The following is an 18,192-nucleotide window of genomic DNA, read 5'->3' on the forward strand; positions in this document are numbered from 1 at the left end:
TTGCTGTCTCATACACAGGGTTATTGTTAGCATCTTTCTAAATTCCATATATATGCGTTAGTATACTGTATTGGTGTTTTCTTTCTGGCTTACTTCACTCTGTATAATTTTTATAAAAGGAGTATTGAACTCTTTTTCAACCACAACAGAATTTTTAATAGAGGACTAACATCTGGTTATATGGGAAGTCAGAATTTTTCTGTATTCTGTCCTGGAGAATTGGGCACCACATTTGAAGAGGAACATTCATAACCTGGAGCAAATGTGGAGGAAAGTGAGCAGAATTGTAAGGGGATAGGAAAATATATCAGATAAATAAAATCTGAAGGATCCTTAGGGAACCTGGGAATTTAGGGGAGTTTATAACTTTATTTAAATATTTGAAGGTCATCTTATATATTAGAGGGATTATTCTACAGCTCTAAAGGACAGGACAGTTGGATAGAAAGAGCAAACTTTTAGTTCGAAATGGAGAAGATCTTGCTAAAATAGCCATTTGAAATGCAGCAGGCTAATGAGATGATCAGTTCTACATCCATGGAAATGTTCATGCAAAAGTTCCATACCCATCTGTGATAGAGAAGATTCAGGCACCTTTGGAAAGATTGGAGTAAATGATCTCTGAAGCTCCTTTCTACACTAAGATCCTACTGTTTTCCCAAAGAAGATGTTTTAGGGGAAGCATAAATGAAGAGTAAGGACAACTTTCCTCCTTTTAGTCCATCATGCTTACTTGGGCCAGGTTTCCTTATTTTTTCCTAGCTAAAATAAGAAATAAAATGACCAATGATCTCCAGAGTCTACAATATGTAAGAGAAATAAACATCCCCTTTGATCTCAGCAGATTAGAACTTTAGGGGAAAAAATAGAAGTTATGTTTTTGACTGAAAGGGAGTTTAGTGAAAGTGAAAGTTGCTCAGTCGTGTCCGACTCTTTGCAACCCCATGGACTATACAGTCCATGGAATTTTCCAGGCCAGAATACTGGAATGGGTAGCCTTTCCTTTCTCCAGGGGATCTTCCCAGTCCAGGGATTGAAACCAGGTCTCCTGCACTGCAGACGGATTCTTTACCAGCTGAGCCACAAGGGAAGCCCAAGAATACTGGAGTGAGTAGTTTATCCCTTCTCCAGCAGATCTTCCTGACCCAGGAATCGAACCAGGGTCTCCTGCATTGCAGGAGGATTCTTTACCAACTGAACTATCAGGAAAGCCTGAAAGCGAGTTTATCTTACTGAGTTGAGTAGATATGTAGATATTTATAACAGTCTATGTGATAAATTCAAAAACAGTATTTTCCAATCACAATAGAATTTATTACATAGACTGTTATAAACATCTACATATTTTTTCAACTCCATAATTCTCATTCCTCAACCACTGTATACAAAACTAAGAACTAAACAGAAGATGGCAATATAGTTTTTTCAAGGGAAGAACCCATGGTAGTAGTTCCTATGAAAACTAGATTTAAAAATAGTAGTGATTAAGAATGGCAGAGAACCAAAGCACATGAACTTGTGGGGCTTAACAAAGATAGACTAGCATATGCTACAGAAGTTATTATCAAATCACATTTGCATGAGATTTAGAGGAAATATTTTGTTATGGATATGAAACTGAAAGCTGATCACTTGGGGTCTGGAGCTTGAGCAGGCTGCAGAACTTATAGCTAAAGATGTTTCAAGGGAAAGTGTCAAAGACAGAAACCAAAATTAAGAGTCAGCTCCAACAAAATGTGAGTTGGAAAGGGCTACCTACCCTGGCAAATATGGTGGCCACTAGACAACTGTGGTTGTTTAAATAATTAAAATAAATGTAAATCAAGATGTTAGTTCCCCAACCACATTAGCCACATTTCAGTGCTCAGTAGCCACACATGGCTAGTGGATACCCTACTGGGTAGTCCACATAATGAACATCTCCATCTTTGTGGAAAATTCTTTTGCCCATCAGAGTGGGAGAATCCAAGTACAAAGGAATGGGGTGGAACTAGAATTACCAGAATGTGTGAACTGAAGTTGAAAGGTTCTAGGATGACCCATTAGGGCTGCTAGAACTAACATCAAAACAAGATGTCCTTTTCATCATAGGGGACTGGAATGCAAAAGTAGGAAGTCAAGAGATACCTGGAGTAATAGGCAAGTTTGGCCTTGAAGAACAAAATGAAGTAGGGCAAAGGCTAACAGAGTTTTGCCAAGAGAATGCACTGGTTGTAGCAAATACCCTCTTTGACAACACAAGAGACAACTCTACACATGGACATCACCAGATGGTCAATACTGAAATCAGATTGATTATATTCTTCGCAGCTGAAGATGGAGAAGCTTTATACAGTTAGCAAAAACAAGACCGGGAGCTGACTGTGGCTCAGATCATGAACTCATTGCAAAATTCAGACTTAAATTGAAGAAAGTAGGGAAAACCACTAGACAATTCAAGTATAACCTAAATCGAATCCCTTACAATTATACAGTGGAAGTGACAAATAGATTCAAGGGAATAGATCTGATAGACAGAATGCCTGAAGAACTATGGACAGAGGTTTGTGACATTGTACAGGAGGCAGTGATCAAGACTATCTCCAAGAAAAAGAAATGCAAAAAGGCAAAATGGTTGTCTGAGGTTGTCTTAGAAATACCTGAGAAAAGAAGAGAAGCTAAAGGCAAAGGAGAAAAGGAAAGCTATACCCATCTGAATGCAGAGTTCCAAAGAATAGCAAAGAGAGATAAGAAAGCCTTGCTCAGTGATCAATGCAAAGAAATAGAGGAAAACAATAGAATGGGAAAGACTAGAGATCTCTTCAGGAAAATTAGAGATACCAAGCAAACATTTCATGCAAAGATGGGCACAATAAAGGACAGATATGGTATGGACCTAATAGAAGCAGAAGACATTAAGAAGAGGTGGCAAGAATGCACAGAACTATGCAAAAAAGATCTTCAGGAACCAGATAACCATGATGGTGTGATCACTCACCTAGAGCCAGACATCCTGGAATTTGAAGTCAAATGGGTGTTAGGAAGCATCACTACGAACAAAGCTAGTGGAGGTGATGGAATACCAGCTGAACTGTTTCAAATCCTAAAAACGATGCTGTTAAAGTGCTGCACTCAATATGACAGCAAATTTGGAAAACTCAACAGTGGTCATAGGACTGGAAAAGGTCAGTTTTCATTCCAATCCCAAAGAAAGACAATGCCAAAAAATGTTCAAACTACTGCACAATTGCACTCATCTCACATGCTAGCAAAGTAATGCTAAAAATTCTCCAAGCAAGGCTTCAACAGTACGTGAACTGAGAACTTCCAGATGTTCAAACTGGATTCAGAAAAAGTAGAGGAACCTGAGATCAAATTGCCAACATCTGTTGGATCAGAAAAAGCAAGAGAGTTCCAGAAAAAGATCTACTTCTGCTTTATTGACTATGCCAAAACCTTTGACTGTGTGGATCCCAACAAACTGTGGAAAATTCTTCAAGAAATAGGAATACCAGACCACCTGACCTGCCTTCTGAGAAATCTGTATGCAGGTCAAGAAGCAACAGTTATAACTGAATATGGAACAATAGACTGGTTCCAAATTGGGAAAGGAGCATATTGTCAAGGCTGTATATTGTCACCCTGCTTACTTAACTTACATGCAGAGTACATCATGCGAAATGCCAGGCTGGATGAAGCACAAGGTGGAATCAAGATTGCCGGAAGAAATATCAATAACCTCAGATACGCAGATGACACCACCCTTATGGCAGAAAGCAAAGAGGAACTGAGGAGACTCTTGGTAAAAGTAAAAGAGGAGAGCGAAAAAGCTGGCTTAAAATACAACATTCAAAAAACTAAGATCATAGCATCCGGTCCCATCACTTCATGGCAAATAGATGGGGAAACAATGGAAACAATGAGAGACTTTATTTTCTTGGGTTCCAAAATCACTGCAGATGGTGGTTGCAGCCATGAAATTAAAAGATGCTTGCTCCTTGGAAGAAAAGCTATGACCAACCTAGACAGCATATTAAAAAGCAGATACATTACTTTGCCGACAAAAAGGTCCATCTAGTCAAAGCTATGGTTTTTCCAGTAGTCATGTATAGATGTGAGAGTTGGATCATAAAGAAAGCTGAACACTGAAGAATTGATGCTTTTGAATGGCAGTGTTGGAGAAGAGTCTTGAGAGTCCCTTGGACTGCAAGGAGATCCAACCGGTTCATCCTAAAGGAAATTGGTCCTGAATATTCATTGGAAGGACTGATGCTGTAGCTGAAACTCCAATACTTTGGCCACCTGATGCGAAGAATTGACTCACTGGAAAAGACCCTGATGCTGGGAAAGATTGAAGGCAGGAAGAGAAGGGGACAACAGAGGATGAGATGGTTGGATGGTATCACTGATTCGATGAGCACGAGTTTGAGCAAACTCCTGGAGTTGGTGATGGACAGGGAAGCCTGGTGTGCTGCAGTCCATAGGGTCGCAAATAATCAGACATGACTGAGCGACTGAACTGAACTGAGAGTTTGAAATGAAGGACAGTATTAGAGCTTATAGAGCCACTGCAGCAAGTAACTTTCACAGTGGGCACGCAGTCTCAACTGTTGGGGAATGAAAGAGCACCAGTCAGTTCAGATAATAAAGAAACTACAAGAGGGAGTACTGGCTAAGAATATCATAGTTTCAAAAAATGGTTCTGGTGTAAATTAACAGATTTTTAAAGTTTGTTTTTTTTTTTTTTAAAGAAAGATTGTCTAAGGAACAGTTTAACCTCTTCATGGAGACAGCAAGGTGCAGTGTAGGGCCTGGGTTCATCCTACATTTATCATCTGCTGTGTGGCCTTGGGCACATTATTGAGTCTTTGAGCCATAGTTTTATGGTTGGCACAATCATAAACATGAAAGGAGATGTCATGTGTAAAAGTTCTTAACTCATCGTCTGGCCATTGTAATTATGACTTGTGTGACACGTTTTAGCTTCACGTTCTCCCTCCAAGTGGTAACTTGGTCCCACTGGCAGAATTAAAATGTTGCAGCAACTAGTCTATTCTGGGGAACATTTTTCTCCTTTGCTTTGCAGAACGCACAGGTTTTTCCATCCGTCCTGTGGCTGGTTACTTATCACCAAGGGATTTCTTATCAGGCTTAGCCTTTCGAGTTTTCCACTGCACACAGTATGTGAGACACAGTTCAGATCCTCTCTACACTCCAGAACCGTAAGTACCTCTATCGCAGCTCCATCCATCAGTATGGTACTTACCTCACGAGTTTTGTTTTCATGAAGATCAAGTGAATTAGCACATGTAAAGCATTTTGAATGGTGCTTGGCCTGTAATACATGTTCTCTGCGCTATACACGCTAGCCATTACTATTACCAGTAGTAACTGACAACCTGTTAGGTACGAAGTACTGTTCTAAGCGTAGGGGATGTAAGACTGAAAAAAATTCAAAGTTTCCTGCCCTCCTAGGGCTTATATTCCAATGGGAGATACAGAAAATAAACAAACAAGTAAATATGAATAAAATAGAATATCAGGTGGTTATAAGTTCCATGGAGAAAAATAAAGCAGGGAAAGGGGACAGAGGTGTGTGTGTGTGTGTGTGCGTGTGTGTGTTTCTATTTTGAAAAGGGTGATCAGAGAAGGACTCTCTGAAAAGGTGACATTTGAACAGAGACCTGATTTGGGGGTGGAGGTGGGGCGACATGTGGATGTCTGTGGGTATGTGCGTGAATTTATGTATATGTGTTTGTGAATGCTCAAGGTTTTGAACCAAAATAATTTCTTTACTATAATAATGTCCTTTGTGGTCCATTTCCAAAGTAATACCACCTGATCAGTTTGAATAAAAGTAAGATCAGGTTTTTATTTGATTGAATGGTTGATCATGCATTTATGTTAAACGTCATAGTGTGACAACTTGTACCTCTTTTTCAGAGATACCTGCCATGAACTCTTAGGTCATGTTCCTCTTTTGGCTGAACCTAGTTTTGCTCAGTTCTCCCAAGAAATTGGCCTGGCTTCTCTTGGAGCTTCAGAAGAGGCTGTTCAAAAACTGGCAACGGTATAAATCTGGAAATCGCTATACAGATCATTAATTCTTAACTGGGGTGGGATGTGGGTTTTTGTGTAGTTTAAAAGTACATATTCCAGATGAGCATTAGAAAATTTGTCTCTGCTCATATTTAATTTAATTTAAATAGTTTAAATAACACTAAAGGAAGACATTTAAGGTTTATCCAAAGAAGACGTGGTAGGCTACAGTCCACGGGGTTGCAAAGAGGGAGGCAAGACTGAGAGACTTCACTTCACTTCACTTAAAGAAGACATGAGCTTAAAAAAAAAGGCAGAGAAATAAAGAACACTAGAATACAACAATGTTAATAGTTTATATACCCTTTTTTTCAGTAAAAAATGATAGGTTCTCTAAAAATGATGCTAAAAATATTTTTTAGCATTTTATAAGACATCATGCTGGAAATACAAATATGAGTAAAGTTTAATTCCCACCTTCAAGGAACTTAATGTGTTAGTCACTCACTCATGTCCTACTCTTTGTCACCTTATGAATTGTAGCCGGTTAGGCTCCTCTGTCCATGAAATTCTCCAGGCAAGAATACTGGAGTGGGTAGCCATTCCCTTCTCCAGAGGATCTTCCTGACCCAGGGATTGAACCTGGGTCTCCTGCATTGCTGGCAGATTCCTTACCACAGAGCCACCTGGGAAGCCCATAAAATGGTTTATTATATTTTAAAATTAATGTCAATATTTAAATTTTGTCTCAGTTTACATTTGAATATGGTAAATATAGTTAGCTATATCCCACATACACGGAAGGTCCTTAGGGTCCTTAGTTATACTTGAAAGTATGTAAGAGTTCCAGGAACAAAAGTTTGGGAAGTCTGACTTGGTCAAGGCCAGACTGTAGAAATACTTGTGAGCCAATCTGGGGTCTTGGATTTTATTCCAGGGTAAATTGGGTCAGTGCCTAAACGTCGTAATTTGTTTTAAACTGAGCCATCCACGATGTGAAGGTAATGCTGATGTCCTTTTGCAGTGCTACTTCTTCACTGTGGAGTTTGGTCTGTGCAAACAAGAGGGGCAGCTAAGAGTCTTTGGTGCCGGCTTACTTTCTTCCATCAGTGAACTCAAAGTAAGAGTTGTAAATATTTGCATGTAACCATATTCACTTAATGTAATTGATGCGACCTGAAATAGTTTCTGGATTTGAACAAGAGCTTACTGTGGAAAATACTTGGGGTGGCAGTAAGCATTACCTAAGAGGTATTTTTCTCTCTTTCCTAAGTTTTCTGAATATAGATGCCTATTCAGAATATAGATATATCTTCTAAATAAATAAGTATTTTAAAGCTTTGGCTTAACAAAGTCTTGCTGTTTCCTCACTGTTTTTGGTGTGCTAACAATAACTTCAGTACTTTCTAGGGAATTCTTCAATGAGATTTATTATGTATCCAATAAAGGAATGAACCTCTGTTTGTTAGGTGGTGAATGGAAGGTACAGTCCTGCTCTCAAAGAGCCCACCACCTGCTGGAGGGTACAAGTCATGTATAGGAATAACTACTGTTGGGTAGAAAGCAGATGCCATATTAACAGTAAATAAATAAAGATCCTTGGGTATATCCTACATGGAGAAGAGTGTTATAAAGAGTGGGGCATTTTATAGGGAATAGCAATTCATTTGTTTTACTTTAGTATATTGTGGATTAAATAGAGATGTAGGAAATAAGTTTGGAATTGTAGATTGGGACCACTCTGTAATACATTCAGAGGTGTGCTGATTCTGGCAGTTGTGTGAAGAAGGTGATCTATGAAAATGGATAGTATTTTTTGATTCATGGACTCTTTGTCCTCTAGCATGCTCTTTCTGGACATGCCAAAGTAAAGCCCTTTGACCCCAAGATTACATGCAAACAGGAGTGTCTCATCACAACTTTTCAGGATGTCTACTTTGTATCTGAAAGCTTTGAAGATGCAAAGGAGAAGATGAGGTAAAGTATATCTTCCTCATACCTTAATTTTCCTCTGCCTTATGTAGGTCCAGTAATGTAACAAGTCACAGAAGTAAACAGCTAATAATTAGAAGCCCTCTACGCTTACTCCTTGGAAGGAAAGTTATGACCAACCTAGATAGCATATTGAAAAGCAGAGACATTACTTTGCCAACAAAGGTCCATCTAGTAAAGGCTATGGTTTATCCAGTGGTCATGTATGGATGTGAGAGTTGGACGGTGAAGAAAGCTAAACACTGAAGAATTGATGCTTTTGAACGGTGGTGTTGGAGAAGACTCTTGAGAGTCCCTTGGACTGCAAGGAGATCCAACCAGTCCATTCTGAAGGAGATCAGCCCTGGGATTTCTTTGGAAGGAATGATGCTAAAGCTGAAACTCCAGTACTTTGGCCACCTCATGCGAAGAGTTGACTCATTGGAAAAGACTCTGATGCTGGGAGGGATTGGGGGCAGGAGGAGGGGGGGACGACAGAGGATGAGATGACTGGATGGCATCACTGACTCGATAGACGTGAGTCTGGGTGAACTCCAGGAGTTGGTGATGGACAGGGAGGCCTGGCGTGCTGCGATTCATGGGGTCCCAAAGAGTCGGACACAACTGAGCAACTGAACTGAACTGAACTGAGCTGAGGCACCTTCTGCCTGGAACATATCTCCCTTCCACAGTAAATATTTAGGATGTGTTGTTTACAGTTATGTTCAGGGTTGCAAATATGAATCATATACACTGAGAAACTGGTTACTTCCCGTTCCTTCCTATCAGAGAGTTTAGAATCTAATAGGGAAAACAAAATGTATGCAAATTACTATATACCAAATTGGAAGCCTTAAAGAGATACAGATGAAACATCATTTTGCATTTTATCCAGGAGCAATTCATTCCAGCTAGGGGAGAGGGAAAGTTTAATGGCATTTCAAAAAGGACATGAAGTATACAAAGTGTTTCAGTTCAGTTTAGTTCAGTTGCTCAGTCGGGTCCGACTCTTTGCGACCCTATGATTTGCAGCACACCAGGCCTCCCTGTCTATCACCAACTCCCGGAGTTCACTCAGATTCATGTCCATAGAGTCGGTGATGCCATCCAGCCATCTCATCCTCTATCATCCCCTTCTCCTCCAGCCCCCAATCCCTCCCAGCATCAGAGTCTCTTCCAATGAGTCAACTCTTCTCATGAGGTGGCCAAAGTATTAGAGTTTCAGCTTCAGCATCAGTCCTTCCAATGAACACCCAGGACTGATCTCCTTTAGGATGGACTGGCTGGATCTCCTTGCAGTCCAAGGGACTCTCAAGAGTCTTCTCCAACACCACACTTCAAAAGCATCAATTCTTCGGCGCTCAGCTTTCTTCACAGTCCAACTTTCACATCCATACATGACCACTGGAAAAGCCATAGCCTTTACTAGATGGACCTTTGTTGGCAAAGTAATGTCTCTGCTTTTGAACATGCTATCTAGGTTGGTCATAACTTTCCTTCCAAGGAGTAAGTGTCTTTTAATTTCATGGCTGCAATCACCATCTGCAGTGATTTTGGAGCCCAAAAAAATAAAGTCTGACACTTTTTCCACTGTTTCCCCATCTATTTCCCATTAAGTGATGGGGCCAGATGCCATGATCTTCATTTTCTGAATGTTTAGATATGTTCAATGTTAGACTAATGGACAGTATTCTGTTTTCATCATTTTCCCCCTAGAAACTGATTGCCTCTTATTTGTTTTCTTATATAGAGAATTTACCAAGACAATCAAGCGTCCATTTGGAGTGAAGTATAATCCGTATACACGGAGTATTCAGATCTTGAAAGATACCAGGAGTATAACCAGCGCCATGAACGAGCTTCAGCATGAGCTGGATGTTGTCAGTGATGCCCTTGCTAAGGTCAGCAGGCAGCTGAGCATCTGACAGTTACCAGTCCTCATCCTCAAAGCATCTGAGCACCAATTCAGATGCCTGTGGGCCAACTGTGGCTTTGCTTAAAGAGCTGATTGTGGAGGGACAGCAGCCAAACAATATTCTCTACTCACATTCTTTAAGGGACCATTACTCTTTGAAAATGAGTACCCAGATACCCCGAGCACACATCTAGATATTTTAGCCACTACTTATTTTTTTCTTTTGGTAACAGCTTTTGTGAAGTATAATTCACATACGATACAATTCACTTACCATCCCAATTTTTATAGAGAATTTGCTTGACCCAATGGATAAATCTATTCTTAGCCTGATTTTATTTCCCCAGTTCTTCTTGAGTAAAATGATGATCACTTAAAATACCTTGATGGTTATTATGGAGCTAATCCATATTGTTATCTAAGATCCTCTTATTTCTACAGTATCTTACTTATCATCAAATTTGGGCCAAGCTTGGTCACATTCACATGCCTCAATTTAATAGGAAACCAACTCTCTCCACTGCTAGCCTGAGCAAAAGCAGAGAGAGCTTTGCATATGAAACATGCCTAGTAAAGAGCAGATAGTCTAATTTTAAGTGTAATGTCTTATAGGGAAATAGGAGTATCTAAATCTAGAAAGGCTGATTGGGACATAATCGTTAAGAATTTGTGACTTTATTTTGTAGGCACTAGGGAGCCCCTGCCGAGTGACCATCCTCCTTGGGGATGGTCTTTTCTTTCTATGGCACTCTGTATGTTTTACACGATCTGCCTTACTCAGGAGGCCAAAGGGAACTTGGTGGGTGTGCCACTTGCAAGGCCCTGAACTCAGACATGCAGCCCCAGAGAATGTCCTCAGGTTAGCAGGAGACAGTGTTGTTAAGAGGGAGAGTTCAAACTGAGACAGAGGAGAGACGTACCAAGTTAAAGTTGGAAAGCAGTGCCAAGCACTTTATTTCCAAGGTATAAGCAGAGACCATAAATAGGAAGGCCAGGCGTGAGGGTATAGGGTGCGGAAATGGGGAAGAAAATGGTGTAAGAAATGTCAGGAAGAGCATTTTCAGACTGACACTGAAACAGTGAAGGTAGCTAGCACTGGCTTTTATGTGGTGTCAGCGGTGTAGTACAAGGAGCAGGTCTGGTATTAACGGGTAACTCTGGAGGCCACAGGACAGGCTTTATTTTTTCAGTTTGCTCCTATTCTCCCCCCACCCACGAAAAGAAGACTTTCCTCAAGTTTCTGCTTTTGGCCCTCTTTTCTCTCTGCTTTCTGTTCATGGAGATGTCATCCGTGTCCATAACTTCAATTCTTATTCCGTATGTGTCCCATATTTGCAATTCTAACTCTTAACACCTGTCTTGAGTTTTTGCCTTTTAAATCCAACTGCCTAATAGATATTTCCATCTAATGCCCCATAAATTAGGCCAATGTTGTGTAACTTCTTGTCACACTATTTACATAGAATGAAATGGGGTTGTGCATAATGGCAGCCCTGCCAAGAATTTTAAACTCTATAGGTCCAAAAAGGAACTCAGAATCACCTGAATATTGTGCTCCATCAGTTTCCTCTCCCAGTGATCTCATTTCTATTAATGGTGAATGAAACTGAAACTGTTAGTCACTCAGTCGTGTTTGATTCTTTGTGATACCATGGACTGCAGACCACCAGACTTCTCTGTCCATGGGATTCTCCAGGCAAAAATACTGGAGTGGGTAGCCATTCCCTTCTCCAGGGGATCTTCCCGACCCCAGGATGGAACCTGAATCTCCTGCATTGCAGGAAGATTCTTTACTGTCTGAGCCACCAGGGAAGCCAGGGTCATATTTTCAGCCAATTTTCTGTTCATAATCAGCTACTTTAAAAACTGTGTCCTTAATTTTTTTCACATTAATAGTCAAATTGTATATCATTTAACATTTTTTTCCAACAGATCCCTAGATATTTTAATCCTTTTTAGGCCTCAAAGGAAAATTTAAAAACTCTTAAAATTTATTTCATTTTATGTTAGACAAGGAAATAGAATTAGGAAGAGTAATTTATAGTACTTCAGATTTTTACATTACTTGTAAATTTTAATAGCTGATCAACTGTTAAATATACCTTTGATAGTACTAGATCTAAGTCAGTTAATCTGAAACCATTTGAAATACTGGTTAAGTAGTTTATAGTATTTGGTTGCAAGGAAATCTATGAAGCAAACCATGATAGATAGCAAATAAAAAATTATGCATACTGTGTCTGGTTATTTTCATATAACCTTGATTATGGTAAAGAATCATAGTTATTGAATTTTTAAATGATGGTATTTCAAATCACTATGATTAAAGCACACTAAAGTAAATGTTAAAGACACAACAATTATAATTCACATCTTCAGAATAATGGAAACATTTTATGATTGATGTCAGATTTTTGCAACTCTGAATTTGTGATGTTTGGTAAATGAGGAATCTTGAGAGTCTTAGAGTTTTCATGCATTTTAAATATATTTCTTCAAAGCCTCAAGGAATATGTTAATACTTACTCAAATATCAGAACAGACTTGAACCAAAAGTGCGGTTCATAATGGTTAATCAGTGAGTTATTACTCAGAGACACAGATGGTATTTTCCTGACTTTTTGAAGAACGAACGCTTCAAAATCTGGTTGTCAGAATGCCTACATTTCTTAATCTGCCTATTTTGTCATTTGGAGTTATACAGTGGTAATGACACACCAAAGTGTGTCCAAACTGAAAGAAAAAATCCTGGAATTACTAGAGCAACACATAATAGAGTTTGTATATTACTCTCTAGGAAATGTATAAAGACACTGTTGTCTTATTTCAGTCTTGTCTTTATTTTACAATGTGATACACATTTATGATTTGAAAGTTTGTTAGTCATTTGGATAATAAAAGGACACAAAATTTATGTTTTCAATAAGCACATATTTTTTGTCAAATGTATGTTGAAAATGGATTTAAATGTATATTAGAATTTTATTAGTTTCAAAAATCTGTAACATCCTTATTCCTTTTAAAAAGCCTATGAATATGTGATATAAGTGAAATCAAATACACCTGGAAAACCTAGTAACCAGTTTTTGGAATTCTTGATAAAGTTTCAGTCTTGTGTTTCTCATCTGTTAAGTGGGCTAGATGTACTTTCCTGGGTTATTGTGAGAATTACATTGTGAGAGGACTCTGTAAAAATAAACTTATTAGCCATATGTAAAGAATCATTGGGGCTTCCCAGGTGGCTTGGTGGTAAAGAATCAGCCTACCAATGCAGGGGACATGGGTTTGATCCCTGGTCCAGGAAGATCCCCGAAGAAGGAAATGGCAACTCACTCCAGTGAGAACCCCATGGACAGAGGAGCCTGGCATGCTGTACTCCTCGGGGTCACAAAAGAGTCAGACCTGACTTAGCCACTGAACAACAGCAAAGAATCATTAACCTCCTTATCAGAAATCCTTCATAGCTTCTGGATGATTTTATCTTCCTCCAGAAGAAATTAACTTTTGCTTGAGCAGGCAGTGCTTAGTCCAAGTAGGAGCTAAGTCAACTTGATGATACATTTCAGTCTTTGAGGGCTGGTCTATTTCCAGGTCACCTCTACTCTTAGGGTGCAGCTCTTTGGGAATCTCAGAGGAGAGCTTTGAGTATGTACCAGGGCTTTTCCTTGGGGATCCTGGACTTCTGCTCTCCTTTCCTTTACTCTTACTCCTCCTGATCGCATAAAATTGCTAAAAGTACTGTTCAGTTTCTCAGCTTCTCAGCTGCTGCTTTCAGCCCAGCTCCTTTTTTTCTTTGAGCCCAGCTTCTTAGCCTCCAAGTCACTGCTTGCTAATTAACAAATGCTTCAAGTAGAAAAGTAGTGCCAAATGAAATCTCTCAGCTTTTAGATCCTGGCCCTCCAAGTTCTGGCTGCTTTCATAGCTCTCCAATGACTTAAAACAAATTTTAAAAATATTTTCCCATCTTTCCTAATTGTTTTTGGTGAGAGAACTGGTCTGTAGCTAGCTAATCTGCATATATTCTACATATATTCTAAATTCTGCATATATTAGCTATTTCTGCATATATTCTGTGGAAATCTGACCCTGGAGTAAATCATTTAATTTCTTTGAGCCTCAGCTTTCTCATCTATAAAATAATGATCCCAACAATACTTATTATACCAGTAATATTGACAGGATCAAATAAGATAATCTAAAAGAAAAAACTTCCTAACCTGTATAGTATACAGATATATTCCGTATACTCAAAAAACTTCATATTTTCCTCTTATGGGGAGACAAGGCACCTGACAGTGTTACCATCAAATAATTCAAATCTAGCTTCATTCAATAATTCATCAAATAATTTGTATCTAGCTTCATTGCTCAAACTCATGTCTGACTCGATGGACGTGAGTTTGAGCAAGCTTGGGGAGTTGGTGACAGACAGGGAAGCCTGGCGTGCTGCAGTCAATGGGGTTGCAAAGAGTTGGACATGACTGAGTGACTGAACTGAACTGAGCTTCATTCAAGAACTGAAACTCAACCAAGCTGCTAATGGGAAGAGCTAGTCAGTGGTATGTACATAGTTCAAATATTGATAGTAGCTTCACTGCAACACTTTCAAGAAATTGTATTAAGGGATATAACTTGATAATATAAGTTAGTTAAAGTACTGATGCGTGTATATTCAAGGGATGAAACTGAGTAACAACTGTATTCTTCCAGATCCTCTCACTATGAAAACTGACTCTAGGTTGTTCCTTCATATGCCCCTTTGGATGAAATCTCAGGTTCCTGTATTGAATTTTCTGCTCACTTTAAGTCCTTAGCTTCTAAGCTGTTTCTCTCATTTCAGTATTTAAAAATTCCAGTGTTATAAATTTTAAGATTAAAGTTTTTCTTCTCCTCTAGAACTGAGAAAGGAAGAGATGTGCTTTGTGTTTTTATTTTCTTGTGGCTCATTCTCTACTCACAAGAATGCCTCTGGCTCCACCAGGGTTTGGGGATGGTGATGAGGAGGAGAGGTAAGGAGTAAGAAGTTCTTTTTGGTTTGATACTATTGACTTGGTATATATGCTTTCTGTACTTGGTAAGTATTTAGTGTTGACTCATTGTCTGTGGGTGTTTTGAAAGAGCTTCCTACTTCTTATTTCTTGGAATCTCTTAATTCGGGTATATTAATGTCTCTGAATGGGATGCTGAATTCATCTCGCTCAGCCTTTATGGATCTAGTAGTCAACTCTCCCGTGGGGGTCCCTTCAGCCCTCCAGAAATTCCCATGGGCTGAGTCTAACACTATACCCTGGGCAATTTGCTCACGCATGGGAAACACTCACATAGGAGATATTCAGACATTCTTTGTCTTAAAATCTCTGGACATGAAAGACCCCTCCAAAGTAACAATATCTCTGCTCACTATCAGAGCAGTTATCTGGCCAGAAGCCATTGGATATTTCTCAGCATGAACTGGACAGCAACCTGAAGTGAAAATCGCTTAGTTGTGTCTGACTCTTTGCAACCATATGGACTGTACAGTCCATGGAATTCTCCAGGCCAAAATACTGGAGTGGGTAGCCTTTCCCTTCTCCAGGGGATCTTCCCAACCCAGGGATCGAACCCAGGTCTCCCGCATTGCAGGGGGATTCTTTACCAGCTGAGCCACCAGGGAAGCCCAGATAGCAACCTGCCTGGTCCCAACATGGAGGGATACATGCCAAGCTCTCAGTGGCCCTGCTGACACCTGCCTTTCCTTAGACACAAAATGGGCAGGATTCATAGTACACTGACAATATTGCACGTATCCTCTCAGACTTCTCTTTCAACCTCTTCAACCTCTTTCATAGACTTCCAGGGTATGTGAAGGTTTCTAGACACCTTCACAAGTTCTGCTTTGGTGGTTTTGTACCTCATTTTATAATGTGGGAGTAATTGGCACTTACTACTTTAGTGAAAGTGAAAGTGAAGTTGCTCAGTCGTGTCCAACTCTTTGCTACCCCATGGACTGTAGCCTACCAGGTTCCTCTGTCCATGGGATTCTCCAGGCAAGAATACTGGAGTGGGTTACCATTTCCTTCTCCAGGGGATCTTCCCGACCCAGGGATCGAACCCAGGTCTCCCGCACTGGAGGCAGATGCTTTAACCTCTGAGCCACCAGGGAAGCCCAAGAGTCCTAGCCAAATGGAGATGAGGAGGGTCTCATTTTATACTATTACATATGCTTAAAAGGAATGGTCAGGGACTTCCCTAGTGGTCCAGTGGTTAAGAGTCTACCTGCCAATGCAGGAGACAAGGGTTTGATCCTTGGTTGGGGAAGATACCACCTGCAGCAGGGCAGCTGAGCCCCGTGTGCTGCAACTACTGAAGTCCTATGCCTAGAGCCCATACTCTACAATAAGAAAAGCCACTGCGATGAGAAGCTTGCACACTGCAATGAAGAGTAGCCCTTGCTCACCACAACTAGAGAAAGCCTGTGTGCAGCAATGAAGATCCACCACAGCCAAAAATATCAATCAATTAATTAATTTTAAAAAAAGGAATGATAGTCTGATCATATAAAAGGCCACTCTTATAAAACAGGCTTCCCTGGTGGCTCAGCTGGTAGAGAGTCTGCCTGCAATGCTGGAGACCTGGGTTCGATCCCTGGGTTGGGAAGATCCCCTGGAGAAGGGAACAGCTATCCACTCCAGTATTCTGGCCTGGAGAATTCCATGGGCTGTATGTGGTCACAAAGAACGGGACATGACTGAGTGACTTTCACTAAATCATTTAACTTAAAAACAATCAGCAAACAGTATAGTTTTTGCACATCAAGTTCTCTTGAGAACAAAGAGCTGCTTTGCCTCTAAGGTTTTCATTTTTATTAGCATGGTCCTCCATGTTTTCAAGATGCCACAGACTGGACAGGTAAACGTGAGGTGCTGCCCTTAAGTGGTCTTTAGGCAGAAACACCAAGGAGTGGGTGGAGTGAAAGAATGGGAAATACTATAAGAGCTCAGGGAGACGCTAGCAAGGGCCTCTCAGGTATAAAGGGTGATGAGTACTGGAGGCTTGTGTCAGCAGAGGGGTCAAGAACCACTGAATATGGACTATCTTTTTAATGTGACCCCATTTGTACCCGCAAGATAAGTTGTGGCTTGGAGTCTGGGTTGTGTACAAAAAGTACAAAAAAGAAAATAAAAATCACCTGTAATCCAACACCCAGCGTGTGTGTGCATGAAATTGATATAATATTTGCTTTAATTATACATCATGAATATTTCTGTTACTATTTTACAAAACTTTTTTTTTTTTAATGGCAGCCTAGTATTCAAGTGCATGGCTATACAATTTAATCAATTTGTTTTTGAACTTTAAGGACTTTAGATTCTAAGTTCTTTACTATTATATGTAACCCCATAATGAATAACTTGGAGTACAAGGGTTTGTGCATAGTTCCAATTTTTTTTCTTGTGATAAATGAACAGAAGTGGAATTGCTATCTTCATATTCGTAGTATTCTTTGCTACATTTTCCTTCAGAAAAATTGTCTGATAGTGTATGAAGGTGTGTCTGATAAAAGCTGTTTTATATGAAAATTTTTGCTGGATGAAAATCATTCAGTTATTATCCAAGTTATTACCTGATGATCAGAATCCGGGCAGGGGCTATGCTGGAAGCGCTGAGGGTTAGAAGGCCGCTCTGGCAGGCAGGAATCAGTTGAAAACCAGCCTCCTTAGTTCAGTATCCGGGGGTGAGTTCCCGCTCCGTGCCAGGAGCTGAGGGCGTTGAGCAACGCTGTAAGACACTACATTCGCCCACTAGGAAGCACCCTTCGATCTTGCAAACTGCACACCAAAGCAGGCCCGAAGCCAGTTTGGCCTAAGACAGGACCCTTTCCACCTCCCTTCCCAGGCTCAATTTCTTCCCCATCAAAATGGTGATGCAATCCCCGTTCTGTCAGCCACTCCGGGCCGTCATGGGGCTCTAACCTGAGCAAGCTTTCTGAACGGTTTAGCGTAGCGCAAGCGTACAGAATTATTACTAAAAATAGAGTGCGAGGGGAGGGAAGGAGACGCCAAGCTGCCGGGCGAGACCAGAGACAGGGGGCGGAGACGCTCGTAGCGCGCCGGGGCGGGGTGATGGGGGAGCTGCAAACCCGCTCCCGCCGGCGCCAGGTTAGCAGCTGCAAGAGGGGGCGGCCCACAGCCAGCCGCAGACCCTTCCCCGGCGTGGGCGCCGCACACCCTTCACCAATGCCTTCCCAGGCCTGCCCCGCTTCGGCAAGCCTCTCCCCCGGCGGGCCCCGCCCCACCCCCTGCCCGGCC

The 18,192-nt window shown here is 40.6% G+C and overlaps 1 protein-coding gene and 1 long non-coding RNA gene across 5 annotated transcripts in view; one reads left to right on the forward strand and one right to left on the reverse strand.

Annotated features, from left to right (window-relative positions):
* TPH1 (tryptophan hydroxylase 1) overlaps positions 1-14,814 on the forward strand; it is a 34,423-nt gene extending 19,609 nt beyond the window's left edge. For all 4 annotated transcript variants that reach the window (XM_019975749.2, XM_019975748.2, XM_019975747.2 and 1 more), the window contains exons 7-11: positions 5,066-5,201; positions 5,923-6,049; positions 7,043-7,138; positions 7,862-7,995; positions 9,740-14,814. In XM_019975749.2, the coding sequence (XP_019831308.1) occupies positions 5,066-5,201; positions 5,923-6,049; positions 7,043-7,138; positions 7,862-7,995; positions 9,740-9,914 (668 nt within the window). In that variant the 3' untranslated portion in view covers positions 9,915-14,814. The remainder of the gene's footprint in view (positions 1-5,065; positions 5,202-5,922; positions 6,050-7,042; positions 7,139-7,861; positions 7,996-9,739) is intronic.
* LOC139187301 (uncharacterized) lies at positions 4,689-18,153 on the reverse strand. Its single transcript, XR_011570850.1, has 2 exons — positions 17,508-18,153; positions 4,689-6,318 (listed from the first exon to the last, which is right to left on the reverse strand). It is a non-coding gene; the product is annotated as an uncharacterized lncRNA (long non-coding RNA).
* Positions 18,154-18,192: the final 39 nt, after the last annotated feature.

Source organism: Bos indicus, chromosome 15 (genome assembly GCF_029378745.1).
Source record: "Bos indicus isolate NIAB-ARS_2022 breed Sahiwal x Tharparkar chromosome 15, NIAB-ARS_B.indTharparkar_mat_pri_1.0, whole genome shotgun sequence".
Classification (NCBI taxonomy): Eukaryota; Metazoa; Chordata; class Mammalia; order Artiodactyla; family Bovidae; genus Bos; species Bos indicus.